The following is a 13,316-nucleotide window of genomic DNA, read 5'->3' as shown; positions in this document are numbered from 1 at the left end:
ATCTGTATCAAAATTTAATGGCAGTTTTCCCCATATTTTCTTCTTTTTGCAATTTTGGGAGCAGAGTTCTGAAAGCTCCTCTGGGAAATTCACAAAATGTTCTTTATCTTCATCCAGGTACTATTTTTCCATGAATTCATGACACCCTCGTAACAATAGAAGGTAACAACATATCACAGCTTGACATCACTTAGATATTCAGGGGGAAGGGCTGAGGTTTTTGTGGGGTTTTTTTTTTTGGTTTGTTTTTTTGTGGGTTTTTTTTTGGTTTTGTTTTGCTTGTTTGTTTGTTTTTATAATTTATTTGAAAACCAAAAAGGACAGTTGCTCATGGGTAGAAACTCCCACACCTTATCTTTTTAAAATCGAGGAGTTTCCCACTTCCATTTTAGCAATTTTTCCTTTCTCAATTAAACTTGACACTAGATCCCTGATAAGTGACTGTCAAGCAGGAATCCTTTCTAACTATGGTAATTGGAGTAGCCAAATTTGAATTTGACTTTTCAAGAGGTACTTCCATGGACATTATGTAAAAGCAATCCTTTTATTAATGACTAGAATACTTGAAATAGTATCTCCCTGAGTTTCCTGCAACATAGCAGCAGCAATGGTAGTACATATATGTTATGCAATAATCTTTAAATAATGAAAAAAATCATTAACTCAAACTTCCAACTTCATAAATAGCAGAACTAATGGCAGAACTGAAATTCTGGAATCTTCTTGCCTAAATCAGCCATTTAAAATCCACCTTCATTGTTTAAATCTTATTTTCATTTAGCCTCAGACTAAAAATAAATTTTGAAAGATCAGAATTGCTGCAGCCAGATATTCTAAGTTTTTGAGTACCTCTCCTTAATGGATGATTTATGACCCAGACAAATAGAAACAGAAGATTTTCTGCTTTTTGTTTGATGTGACTGGCTATGAGAAGGGTGGTTCCACCTACCCACCCACCCAGTTCTTATGCAATTCTTGGTAATATCCAAAAAGGAAGCAGTATCTGGGCCTGTAGACAGAGACTCTGCTCTGGTGAAGACTAAAAAAGACATAAGTATAATTCAGTGGGGCTCAATTTAATCAGCTCAGTTTTGGTTACCTAAATTGGAGCTGTGCAAATCTTAGCTCTGCCATGTTTTGCTGACCTGATGAATCCTATGATTTTATTCCTGAAGAGATCATTTTGATCACAGAGCCTGACATCCTGCACAGCACCCATCAGATAACTCAGCAATTCCCAGGTGAGGAATTGCTCAAACCCTTAACCTCTCCCTGACCTGCCATATACTTTTTAGAAAAATACCACACCCCGACTTAATATTTGCAATCCGTGGATAACCTGAGAGAGTTTTCACAACTTACTTCAAGTGGCCCCAGAGTTAAAATTTTGATGAGATCATACTGGAATCTTTATCTACAAATTTTCTCAAGTAAAGCACCTTTACTTTCTGGCCATGTATTGTTTCTTCAGAGGGCCAAATGCTCTAACTCCATCCGAGTAGACATACTGAACTAATCCAGTCCTAGTGTGCTCATTTCTATTCGAAGTTCCATCTGGATATGAGACAAAAACTTTGCTTTGAGTGAGACAGAGCATGGGATCAGGTTGCCCGGAGAGGCTGAGGAGTCTCCTTCTCCGGAGATATTCCAAACCTGCCTGGATGTGACCCTGTGCAACCTGCTCTGGGCGAACCTGCTTTAGCAGGGGGTTGGACTGGATGATCTCCAGAGGTCCCTTCCCACCCCAACTATTCCCTGATTCTGTGAAACATACAGTAAGTCCACAGGGTAGTGAAGAGGTTAATATTACACACTCGGTGAGGTCAAGCTCCAAGAACATATAACAAGCCATTATGTAAAAAATTGCCTGAATTTATGAGTCACTGCATTTATGAAGGAACTGATATGAAAAAGACAACTTGGCAAAAATAAAGAAAATTATTTCCAGCTTGAAGTTTTGCAATCTTTCAGTATATCAAGGCTCACTTACTGTTATTACTATCCATGTTGTGCAATGTTCTAAAAGTCACATTTTTTCCCTTGTGTATGCATAGAGATGTCCAACAACCCAAGGTATTCTTCCCTCATAGAAAATAAATTAGAAAGTGAACATAACTCAGAATAACATGCAAGATCCCCTCAAGTAGAGTGGTAGAATCCTAATATTTTTTTTCAATATTTTCCTTCTAAATAATAAATCAAGCCCCCTGCATTTTTCTATATGGAATGATATGGTGCAGAAAAAGCTTCTGTGTTTATATTTCTCATATAATCACAAAAATGTTCTTCTTAGCACAGCACTAAGCTATGACAGGTGCTTCCACCCATAGATGAAACAAGTCAAACTTTAAAGTTTCTTTCTTTAAAACTGGTCAGTTTGTGAATGCAGTAGTCCCTAACTTTGATTATGAACCTGAACCTGTACCATCTAAGGGTAAAATGTATCAAGTTTTGAAGATTAAGTTTTCTCAGCTTGCTGACATTTTTCTCTTCAGTCAGCATTCTGTCTTGTAGTAATAATTTCATCAATTAGCACGGAGACAGGCAACATGAAGGGATTCAGGGCTGAAATGGTTAAAATGGAGCTCATAGGGGCATTCTCCTAATGACTCCCCACACTGTCAATTTTTAGTGCTTAATGTTGTGGCAAAGGCACTTACAGCACAAGAAACAGGTCACTAAGTGAGATTTCTGAGCATCTTTCAGGAATTGCCCAGCACATACAGCTAAATTTAATTCATTCTCAACAGTTCTATTGCAGTAAGACTAGATAACAATGATATTTAAAGGTAGTCAATCTCAAAGGTTTATTTTAAAGATTATATTCTCAAAATACTTTATATGGTGGGGGAAACTTTCCTTTTTTTAGTAACCTAAACAGAAAATATCTAATTAACTAAGACACAGCCTAGCAATCATTTTTGCTTTCAAATCTAAGGACGTAGTGGAAAATCTGTGGCTGTGCAGTGACTGTGGGCTCTCAGATTGCCCAGGATGGACAGGATTGTCCAGAAATGCTCTTTAAGTGCCCTACTGCTGACAAGAGGATCTACCTGCCGTGTCCAGCACAGCAACTACTTTTCTTTTACTGTAGGAGGTTTTGCACCTGCAGACAAATGGTCTTAGTCACTCATTACTGTCATGAGCTAAAACAACACTGTAAAACCTTGACTGTCTCAGGTACCACAATAAAGTGATCAAATAATCCAGCCATGCACTATCCTTTCCAGCATAAGGCAGCCACTAATAATGGTTTTGCTACATAATGCCCTATTTTAGGTATACACACACACAGAGATTTATGTATATTTCATATTAAAATAACGGCAGGACATTGCTTTAGAAATCATGGTTGTCTCTCCTTCCACCTGCAAATTTTGACATCATGTCTTATAATTTGTCCCTATTTCTATTCTGTATCTTTCATCTTTTGCTGCTGCTGAGCTCACTCATAACCAAATCATCAGCAAACCTCACTATCACCTAATCCTTCAGTGTTTTCCTATGGAGGAGGAAGGAAAAGGAAAAGAAAAAGAAATAAAACTATCCCTTTAAAAACCAAAGCATTTAAGCTGCTTGTCAGTCGTCTTCCTGACAAGGCCACTTGAATGTATTCAGGAATATTTGCATAAACGCTCACAGTGAGTTCACCGTGGCAGCTAGTGCTAATGGTACATAAAGTAATTTAGTCACTTCTCTTAGGCATCTTGTCAGGGTGATAAGCACCTCCTCTTTGCCTTGTTGCGTATTAGATCATTAGATAATAAAGTGTTAGAGCATGCAAACTGACAGGGTCTCAGGGACTATCATTTTTCGAGGGCATTGCGTTCTGCCAGAGAAGAAAAAGAATAGAGAAATTGATGCTGCAATTGGCTTTACATTCTTGTAAAGACATTCAAAGATTTGGGGAAAAAAAAGAATTTTTACTTTGCAACAATACGAGAGTTTTAACTGGAAACTTTGCAGACATCTGCAGTCATGGACTTTATGCTGGTAAACTTGAAAAGAATTGTTGCAAACCCTGCCCAAATTCTCCCCTTTCATAATTTCATCACTTAAATTGCATTGGAAAGATTTTGCTTTTAAATTTGACACCCTGGGATGAACTACAAGCTGAAATATATTCTACTGTTGGGGCCTATTGGTTCTTCACTATACATCTTACTGTAGATATATATACTTTAGAAAGGTCAACCACATCGGCTTTCTGGTTTACCATAAATATAAAACAAGTGAGGATCCAACTATTTGTAAATGAAAAAGTGATAATTATTGAAAACCACAGATTAGTGTGGTTTACCCCATTTATACCACACAGAGATGGATGAAATAATAGGCCTCTGCCAGCTATTACTTTTAAAGATAGATATATTTATTTGAAAGACGAGCTTTTTAACCTGCTGGTTTCAAGCACAGCGTGTGGATACAAAACCATGATCTAAGGTCCTGGTTATACTCAGAGGAAAGAGCTACGAAAAGGAACTTTCATTTTACTGTCTGACGAGCAAGATATAAATAGAGATATGTTGGGTGTCCCAAAAATAATCCAGGCTACCTGCTAATGAGATGGTAAAACCCAAATGTGGAGACACCAGGCTCCTGAGTGGCTCAGGAGGTGCAGTTTTCTTTCCAGCTTTTTGGCACCCAAACTCTCTTTTTGGTGTTGCATAAACTGCAACTCAATGTTTAAGAGCAGTGTGTCCCAGCACAACTTTGTAAGGAAAAATAAGCTGGATATTGTCTAACTAAACTAGGCAATCAACACACCTTCTTGCTACATCCTGTCTCCCCTTTTCCCAGTCCTCACAAAGTCAGGCATTCATCTCTACTGCCATCAGATATTTGTGTTAAAAAGTTAAACACCTAGGAGAGTCCACAGGAGTACATTTGTCAAGGGCATATTATAGTTAGATCCCAGAATTTACAAACCTACCATCAGAAGTTGCTCACCAGAGCAATGAACCAGAGACAAACTAACCATGAGTACGTTCGCTTCCCATCTCCCCGTTTACGGACACTGCTCAGGTCAATCTGTCCTTCCCCTGAGGGAGACAGAAAAGCTGGGAAGAGGAAAGGCAAACAAACTGTCTCTTTGATATTATCTGAGATAAAAATTCCAAAAACTGAAGAAAAATAATATATACTTCATGACTCGAACTGAAAATAAAAATTAATTTTCATGGAGGAAACTGTCATCTATTCCAATGGGTCTAAGGTTTGTGGAGGCTGCCCAAAATTCAAGAGCATTAAGCCTTTTCCTTTTATTTTTGTTTCTTTCGTTAAATGTTTTAGATATCCAACAGCATCATTTAAAACAGTTACTGGATTTTTTTTTTCCCCCCTTTTTTCTTGGGCTCACATGTGCATAGAATTCCTGGAGAGCTGGATTGAAGGGTTTAGCTTAAAAAGAAAGGCTCCACCAAGCCTTTGGAAAGAGAGCAATTTTGTAGTGTGAAGGTTGCTATTCAAAAGTAAGAATTTACTAGCAGTTGCTTTATGAGGTTACTTGAGAGGTACCTGAGAAAGTAGATTAGAAAAATCACTTTTCCCACAAAAGGTACACATGGAGATATTTTGCAGATGTTGACTTCTAATATCAGCACAGTAACTAAGCTGTGTGTAGATGTCTAAGCAGAACGTTACCTTTTTTTTGTTTCTTTTTGCTAACAGAATTCCCTCAGGTTGTAAGAGTGGCAATGATATCTGTGGTAAAATGAGATACTACCTTGCATGAGAGTAAGAGCATTTATGTAGGAGAAATTAAGTACTTCATTGACCAAAAGCACACACTGAGAAGACTGAAATGGGGAAAAAAAGAAAGAAAAAAACCATGCAAAAATATGGCAACTACTTTAGTAGGAATATGAGTGAAAGAATAGGAGGATTTTTTTTGAAAGACTAGACTTAATGGAAACATTACAAAGTTGAGCTGAGAGAAGTTTCCTTTTGTAATGTTCTTCCTTCTGCTAATTAATAAAGACAGAGTTCGTACATTCCTTATAAATTTTCAGTAAAAATTATGACAGTGGTTTGTTTATTAAATTAGGTTGTTGGCAGGATGAAAAAAAATTCTATAACATGAATTATGACTGAAAATGGTTCATAGCCTACATAAAAAGTTAGAGCTAAATAAATACAGATGTAAGTTATGTTTATATAATGAGAAACGCTGCTGAGCTAAGAATTTTAGGTTAGTAAGTGTGAACTACAGACCCGATTCTGCAAACACTTATCAATACCCTCAGCTTCTCTGACACAAGAAGCCTCATTGATCCCAACAAGACCATATGTGAGCATAATCTTAAATATATGCATAAGTGCTTGCAGGACTGATGCCTGAAAGCATAAACAGAATAAAATCTATTTACAGAGGAATCCTGAGTAGTAGAAACTCACACATTTTCCCATCTCTCAGCATTAATAATTTCTTTTAACATATCTAGTTAACATTTTTCTGAGTGGCATTTGCTTTCCCAGAGAAAATTTTATCTGGTTTCTTCAAACTCTTTGGAAAAATCTATTTAATTATTCATCAGATCCTTGGCAAATATTTGTGAAACAAACCAGCATAAAGGACTGGTGCCTTCTGCACTCTACTACTTCAATGGGAGCTGAGGGTACACATCTCTTAGAGGGAGCAAGCACCTATTGAATTTAGGATTATAAACAGCTTTGAAGACAAAGAGCTATTCTACCAAGCTGGAACAGAGAGAGGGGAGTGAAATGCCCTCTGTTTTTGTTTTGTTTTTCAGCAGTAGTCATCAACTTTGAGGACAAAGAGCAAAACAAAACATTAATCAAATCCAGATTTTTCAAAGCACATTTGCACTCAACAACTCCCATTTTAAGCACCTACAGTCACCAGCAGATGTTCCCTTCCAGGACCAGCTGACCCTACAGAAGAGATTACTGTCCCCCAGGCTACTTCCAGCCACGTGCCCTCATCCCACCCTTGCTGGGGTTTACTGTCCTTTCAGAAAAGCCAGACAAATTGCCTTGCACCATTTCTCCTTCAATCATTTCAGCAAAATAAGCTGGATTGGCAAAGAGTGATTATTTAAACGGTTTAATGCAAATGAACTTCATTGGACTGAAGGAGACCAGGGAGCAAGCAGACAACCATCTTAGCTGGCATGTCCATGGTGAAGAATAGCCTGGAGCAGGGAAGAGAGACAAACAGCTGTGACATGCAGGGAAGAGCAATGTCCTCAGCTGGCACAGCTGGAGCCAGAAGAGAACATTCATCCATGGCTTGAGTAAGCAGATGGATTTCCAAAAGGGCTCTGCTTTCATTTAGGGCAGTTCAATCTCCTAGAGAGCTCAGCACCCTATAGATAGAAGAAATCCAGTCCAAAATTTGGATGCTGAGCATTTCAGAAAATATGCAGGATGCTTTAGATGTACAGTCAAAAATCAAGGCAATGGAAAAAAAAAGATCAGACTCCAATTTTGGGTGCTGAATAGATGGAACAAGCACAAAAAAAAAAAAAAAAAAAAAAAAAAAAAGAAATCACCACACTCCACTGACACACAGGACAGACTTTGCACCCATGTTTGCTTAATGGTTTGTCATTTCAGTGCATTTAGAGCTGACCTACTTGAAAAATTTCCCCTTTGGTCTGGAGGCCAGTATCTTTAAAATATCCAGCCCCAAGGGTATAAACTGTTACAGGACAATTTGAAACCAGTAGCCAGAGACACAAACCAAACAAATCCACATTTAAAGTAGCAATGCCAACCAATGAAAATGATATGCCTACCATGTTCCAGATAAGAAGGCGTACCTTCCGAGGGATCGAGTCTTCGAGCTCTCCGCCCGTGCTTGGAATTGTTGTGTACAAACATATTGTCCGACACTGCCAACACATGGCCATCAACGTTGACTGTTGTAGACACCACGACCTGCAAGCACAAGAGCAAAACGTAGGAAAAAATTGGATATATCTGTATGTTTTTTAAAAAGCACAGAGTGTAATAAACTCAGTTAAATAAATAACAGCTGGGAGCTGTAGAAAATTGCATAGCTATTTCGCATAATAACTGGTGCTTATGCTGTACAAATCTAACAAGAGACGCTATTGATGAGTGGGTCTTTGGCATCGAAAGCTTTTGATACAGTTTTAAGTCAAATTGCAGAGTTTGTAGCTGCATGGCAGACAGCACACTGTTAACCATCATTTTAACAAGAGGATCTTTATTAAGTATTTTTTCCCCTATACACAAGGGCAGCTGTGTTTCACCCTAAATTATCCCTCGGTTTCCATGCTGAAGTAGATAGAGCTGTTGACGTTGCAAATGAGAATAAAAGAAAACAAAAGTGTATTTTGTGAAGCTGTAATGAGAGTTGTTGCGTGCCTTACCCCCAGCCTTCTCTGCTGCCATCCCCTCAGTACAGTCACTGCAGGTTGTTGGACTTGCCCAAATTTCTCCCAAGCTCTATCTTAGGGAGTACGTATAGGTATGTTTGTGTACACATGCACGCTTGACAGTGGGGTCTTGATCTGGAGAACACAACCCTATTCATCCAGTGTTAGAATTATTTGTATTTCTCAACTTATCTCAATGTCAACACCTGGGATTTGGTTTGAGGTGAGGGAGACAGAGCAGGACTACACTGGAGGCAGGATCCGACACTTCTGGTCCCCAGAGTAGCCTGAGATGGGAGAGGAGCCAACCCAGCAGGGGCAAACAGGCAAATGTTGGGTCCAGAGTAGAAGACCCAGCTGCTCAGAGGTGTCCAGAGGGACCCTTCAAACCTGAGGCTCAGTAGGCACCATCATAAAGGAAATTCCTGTTCAGGCTGAGGGCACCTGAGCCATGAGACATCATAGAGGAAACAAGGGGATGCACGGGACAAGTCCCTTGCAGAGCTGCGAGCCCATCACACCGGGTCTCCTCCTACCCCATTCAGACCAAGCAGTGTCAGACTCCCTAGCTTTCATTCAGCCATCCCTCCCACAATATTTTCCCAACAATGTCATTCCCAGTGTTTTACCCCAGCCAAAGATTTGGCCTTCAGCTGGCTGCTGGTTTGCCAGAAGCACGCATTGCCTTCGAGAACTTTGACTAAAACAATAAGAAGAAATGACCTACACTTCTCCTTACATTAAACAGGGAAAGGGATTAAAGACTGAAACCCACAGAGATATGTTTATTCATGCGACCTCTTACAACCAAATATAATAATTGTCTGTTAATTGCAGTTTCAGCTCCCACCTCATGCTTCGACATGTGAAACAGCAATCAGCAGCTCCTGTTTAATCCACCTATTATGTTGACTAATTAACTTTGCTCGACAGTTTATTTCTTCCTCCATTATCAGCCCCTGTCAGCCGCAAGCACACTGCCGCAAAGGGGGACCTCAGCCCTTTTGATTGATCACCGATAGATTGACATGCAGATTAATTTAATTAGAATCACCTCACTTGAGAAATGAAAGACAATGGCAAGGGGGCTAATAGATCTGCTCTTATAATGAGGCAAGCCTCCAGAGCCACGGCAGAGGATTTCTGATTTATTTTGCTGAATTCCCCAGTCGCTCTGAAAGGCTCTCGCTTTAATTGTTCTTGGTTTTGAGAGGCTTTAGCCTCTGAAGAGGTGAAATGCTTTACAAGGATTGGCAAACATTGGTTCAACTCTCTCAGGAAGCTGCTGCCTCTCAAAGTTGGTCAAATGGGGACACTTAAAGGATCGCTTACAACTATTCAATTCCATCACTTGAATTGGATGGGGGGGGGAAGAAAAAGTGAAAGAAAAAATTTTCTACCTATTTCTGGCCCCTGATTAAAACACTCAAAAAGTAGGCAAAGCTGTTAAACTGCCCATAGCCCATTCCAAACTCTTTGTCTTTAAAAAGAGGAATACAAAAGAGAATAGTTTGTATTGAAAGGATCCTAAACCCATCCCTCAGAATGGCATTCCAGGCAATAGATTTTTGTATATGTTTTAAGTGGAAGATATTAAAATACAGAATAAATTATTCAAGAGCTCTTATAGATGGAAATTTCAGGAAAAGGAAGCACCAAACACTACAGGAAAATTTTTCTGAAATCAAACTAAGGGGAAAAAACCCTAAGCCCTATATATAAAATTCCAAAAGGGATTTCAAAAGTAATTTATCTATTGCATTCCTGAGGGATAGAATAAAGTTTATAATATTTTCAATAAAATATGATCTTATAGTAAGTGGCTCAGGGTTTGCAATTCTATTTGTGCACTTGCAACCATTGTAAATTCTTTGCAACTGGGATTTTGAGCCAAATCCTTGGCATTACCTGTCACAGCTCCATGACTTATGCTAGCTCTTCTCTTCTTCTATGGGTCTGATTAGATGCATATGAAAATTAACACAATTACAATTAATAACAATGGCTACAAGATAAAATATTTTCCTCAGTTCTAAAATGCTATAAGTACACACAGATTTCCCACTGAAGCTGATCAATCCTGTGCTGAAACCAAAACTTTTGAACATTTCTAGAAATAGGATTCCAGAAAAATAATGAGTCAAGAGTACTAACAGTAAGGTAGTTCTCAAACCTGTGAAAATTCTGTATTTAAGTAGCTGTTGGTATACATGCACCTTTCTAGGGAAGAACTTCAGGAGAAAATCCTGGCAAGGTTTTATGTGAGTAAATCTACATTTAATTCCCCCCCTCAGGTTTCCAAAACTGTTGATGCAACATATTTTGAATTACTTAACAGTGTCTTCCTACCTCCCTCCTGAACAGAGAGTTTGATTTACTACAAAGAGACCACATTGGTGTGGTTCTTCGGTGTCGTTAGCAGAAGAAACTATAAATGGAATCCCCAAGAGAAACTGTTTCCAGTTGCAGGAAATGCAGAAAAAAACCCTCTTATGTGTCTGTTTGAAAAAAAAAGATTATTCATAGTGCACCTGTAAGAAGCAGCACACGCTTACTGCTCAATTCTTTAAATGAAAATTCTCATTAATAGAGGAATACTGAGCATACATGGCACTAACAAAATATTAATGCCTCCAATTATTAACAGAGAAAAAAAGCACCTTGAATATTGTGTGCCACAGTCACCTACTTGGATTGCTACAGAGCACTTAACATACTTACAAGTTCAACTCATATTTTTTAATCTAAAAAAATACTACAGTCTCCTCATTTTGATTTTGAAATGACTGGGATATGTTCAAGTTAAAGCACATGCTAAAACTAATTTGTGGAGAAATCATAAAATTAGGGGGAGGGGAGAGCCAAAGTATATGTGGAATAGGCACTGAGGCATCCTAAAACACAGACTGTAGCAAGAGGGAAAGGCACACTACAGTTTAATAAATGATTAATGAGGTGCTGACACATTAATGTAAGCACGGGGACAACCAGGCCTGCCAAATCTCAAACCTTTCCAAATTTTGTCAACAAAACACAGTTTTAATTTGGGACAGGCAAACATGGAAAATGATTTTGAGCTTTAGCTTTAGCCCTTCATAGATTTTGAATTTAAATCCTGTATCAACAGCAGGGGAGACAGAGGTATGAAAGAAACACATCAGTTTACAACTTTCTTCAATGAACTTGGCACTATCAACCGCAGTAACGTATCCCAGCTCTGTGAATTATTCCTCCTGCCATTAAATAGTTCAGTTTGTGAATACTTTGGGGCTTAGTTGGGTTTTTTTTTAATATTCAGAGACCAGGAGCCTGGAGATCAAGCTATTTATCCACGTTTAGCACTCGGTCTGTTTATTTGGTATAGTACCTCACCTAATATGTCAAAATTAAGCATTGCACGACTCCTCATTTTTAGCCACAGCCCATTAAGCTTTGCTAACTGATTAAGACATAGCATGTTCCTTGTGCTTTCAATTTTCTCCAGTGTATGGTGAAGGATCTGATATTTTTCAATGTCTTCAGCAGCCAGTGGCAAAGGCAGAGAAAATCTGGTTAAGATGATTTCCAGGTTTGAAGTATGTCATTAGTGTTAAACCTGTAACTCCAGTGGTAGCAACTCTTCTGAAAGATGTAAATGGCTTGAGCATATCTTTATTTTCATCACCACTTGGTGACCTCTTCCTGCGATGTATTGACTTCTTTATTCTAGTAACCAAAAATCACTCCCAGTTTAACAAGACACTCAAAAAGGTGCCAAACTTAAAGCACATAAGTACAATACACTCAATAATTTTGCTCACGTGCTCAAGGACAGGCCGAGCACTTAATTACCTTGTTGAATTGGGCCACAGCTCTCACTGCTATTTTCCAGTCTTCCTTTTTTTTTTTTTTTTTTTGCCTTTCCCTTCTCTGGGGATGAAGCCTTGCATGTCCAAATTCCATTATCTGGGATTCATGAAGCATCATCTCTGTCTCTTATGCAAATTTGCAATAAGACACAAGTGGCTTCAATTCAAACATGAGTGGCAGCATCCCATGGAGGCAAACGAGCAGCCTCGGCTGCAGAAGAGGCTGTGGTAACAGAATCAAACAGCATGGCAATTTCTAAGTGACTTTCAAGGTTTTCATAATAAGTGAATGTTTGGGGTTTTACACAGTGACACAGCCTGAAAAGTTTTCTCTAAATTAAAACTTGACATGTGTCAGTTTGCAAGCAGTTGTGCTAAAACAAGAACAACAAGATAACTAGGGCACCTGGGTTTCATTAATTACAATAACATACAAAACTGTTTAGATTGTATGAATGAGTTTTTAGTTCTGAAAAATAAAATCTGGGCAGAGTTCACCCCTGACACCATCTACTTAGTAGTATTATTATTACAACTAATTGGGGTGCTATAGCCCATCCCACAGAGAACGATGACTTATTGTGATGAAGAATGTAAAACCAGACTGAGCATCTGCTCGATGGGGTTTCTGGAATAAAAAGGCAAGGTTGGACAAAGGTGATAACACATGATAACACCAAATGTTTTGTGCAATTGGGTTGGTGAAACATAGAGAGTAAATTATTTTCTCAAGGACAAGCAGGGAGTCTGTAGCACAGCTGAAAGCTCAACTCAGCTGTGTGAGTCCCTGCATAGTACTTGACTTCTCCTCCCTGACTGTCTCCTTCTGCTAATAGAGACACAACTAACACAGCCAGGGCCAGCACTGCTCCAGCATGCAGTTTTGCTGGCACTCCACACTGCTCCAGTTGTCACATGCCTGGACATCTCAGACACACAGAGAAATTTATTTCCTTCCAGGCCCACAACAGCTTTTATGTTAGACTTATCACACTCCCACATTTGCACAGAAAGTTCAGGATAAAACTTCCTAATTCATTTCTGTTTGTGAGTCTGAATGAAGTTTCACGCACAGGTTGCCTGAATCAACACACACTCTGCC

The 13,316-nt window shown here is 38.9% G+C and overlaps 1 protein-coding gene across 8 annotated transcripts in view; it reads right to left on the bottom strand.

The window, feature by feature from the left end:
* EBF1 (EBF transcription factor 1) overlaps positions 1 to 13,316 on the bottom strand; it is a 272,964-nt gene that overhangs the window by 84,901 nt on the left and 174,747 nt on the right. For 4 of the 8 annotated variants that reach the window (XM_051794241.1, XM_051794242.1, XM_051794246.1 and 1 more), the window contains exon 8: positions 7,761 to 7,902. In XM_051794241.1, coding sequence (XP_051650201.1) covers positions 7,761 to 7,902 — 142 coding nt within the window. The remainder of the gene's footprint in view (positions 1 to 7,760; positions 7,903 to 13,316) is intronic. The other 4 variants (XM_051794243.1, XM_051794244.1, XM_051794247.1 and 1 more) reach the window with 1 other exon arrangement.

This window comes from Manacus candei, unplaced genomic scaffold (genome assembly GCF_025592945.1).
Source record: "Manacus candei isolate 608988 ecotype Guabito, Panama unplaced genomic scaffold, ASM2559294v1 h1tg000037l, whole genome shotgun sequence".
Taxonomy (NCBI): domain Eukaryota; kingdom Metazoa; phylum Chordata; class Aves; order Passeriformes; family Pipridae; genus Manacus; species Manacus candei.
Note: the sequence above shows the minus strand (reverse complement) of the source record. Positions and strands in the feature narration are given on the sequence as shown.